At 52.7% G+C, this 1,271-nt stretch overlaps 1 protein-coding gene across 1 annotated transcript; it reads left to right on the top strand.

The window, feature by feature from the left end:
- Positions 1–457: 457 nt before the first annotated feature.
- PtA15_11A202 (uncharacterized protein) lies at positions 458–691 on the top strand (the record flags this gene model as incomplete). The annotated part of the gene is made up of 1 exon (XM_053161087.1): positions 458–691. The coding sequence occupies one exon, from the start codon at positions 458–460 to the stop codon at positions 689–691; it is 234 nt and encodes a 77-aa protein (XP_053025068.1).
- Positions 692–1,271: the final 580 nt, after the last annotated feature.

The raw sequence follows: 1,271 nt of genomic DNA, 5'->3' as shown, positions 1-1,271 counted from the left end.
GATGCTTTCATGTACTCTGTTTCGGGTGTGTGTTGTTGTATGTACCAAAAAGTGCCGACCACAATCGCCACGGCGATTGACCTAGCTTAAGTTCCATATAACTCAGATTTATGTACGAATGCGGCGCAACGTCTTGCCGTTCAACCCCCTCACCCCCGCATTAGGTCAATACCGAACACCACTCAAGACAAGCTTTTGATCGGGGATCTCCTATAACTAGAAATGCACACAGTCACATTCGCGCAGAGTTGTGCCCGGGAAAAGCTGCTGAACCCATGGGCAAACGGCACGCCCCTTGAGCCCCAGTCGAGAATAAAACCAGGCCCTTCTCACCCGGTGATTCCTTCATTTCATTATCCCATCCTCCACAAATCACCTCACATTCTCCATCACACTCACTTCCCCCTCCACTGCTACATTCCACAACAACTCATACCCAAACTCTCCTTCTTCTAACATGCATCGCAAGGAAATCGGTGGTCCTGGTGGCTGCGTCGTCAGCAACGAATCACACACCCCTCGTGGCGAAATTGGCGGTCCCGGCGGCTGCGTCGTCTCAAACTCCCCTCGAGGCGAAATCGGTGGACCCGGTGGCTGCGTCGTCAGCAACGAGGCACACACCCCTCGTGGTGAAATAGGAGGGCCAGGTGGCTGCATTGTCAGCCAAGGCATGTCCAGCTGCCTTTACTAATTGCACTGCGCAATTGCCCGCAACTCTTGGCTGAACCTCAGGTATATCTTCCAATCTTCTCATCATTAGCGTGAGCCCGAAGTGAACTGCTTTATTGACTCGGTCTCCCCATCTGCAGGCTCCCATGGCCCGCGTTTACACTTCGGTTGGACAGCCCCCGCCGGTGGTCATAGAAAATACAGATGAACGCCCTGACTTGTCCATTTCAATCGCAATCCCCTTGTATCCGTTGTTACCCTTGCATGGCCCATTTCAATCGAAATCCCCTTGCATCCCTTGTTAGCCTTGCATGCAACCTCCTTCCCCTGTGCACAGTCCAGTCCTGAAATCGTAATTTGACACATTCAGCGTTCCAATTGCATGTTTGACATTCAGACACTGCAAGCCCGCTGCAAGCCGGCCTGAAGTTTCCCTGTGCAACCTAATTTAATTCCCCCCCGGAAGTTGTTGCACGACAGCTGCAAGTGTTCCGCCAGCGAGGTGTCGCACTGCACCACTTATTGGCCCTACGCTCCCTGTACCCCCAATTGAGACAGTCAAATCGAGCGGATCGGTGAGCACAACAAGAGCCCGCAAAATT

Source organism: Puccinia triticina, chromosome 11A (assembly GCF_026914185.1).
Source record: "Puccinia triticina chromosome 11A, complete sequence".
NCBI lineage: Eukaryota > Fungi > Basidiomycota > Pucciniomycetes > Pucciniales > Pucciniaceae > Puccinia > Puccinia triticina.
Note: the sequence above shows the minus strand (reverse complement) of the source record. Positions and strands in the feature narration are given on the sequence as shown.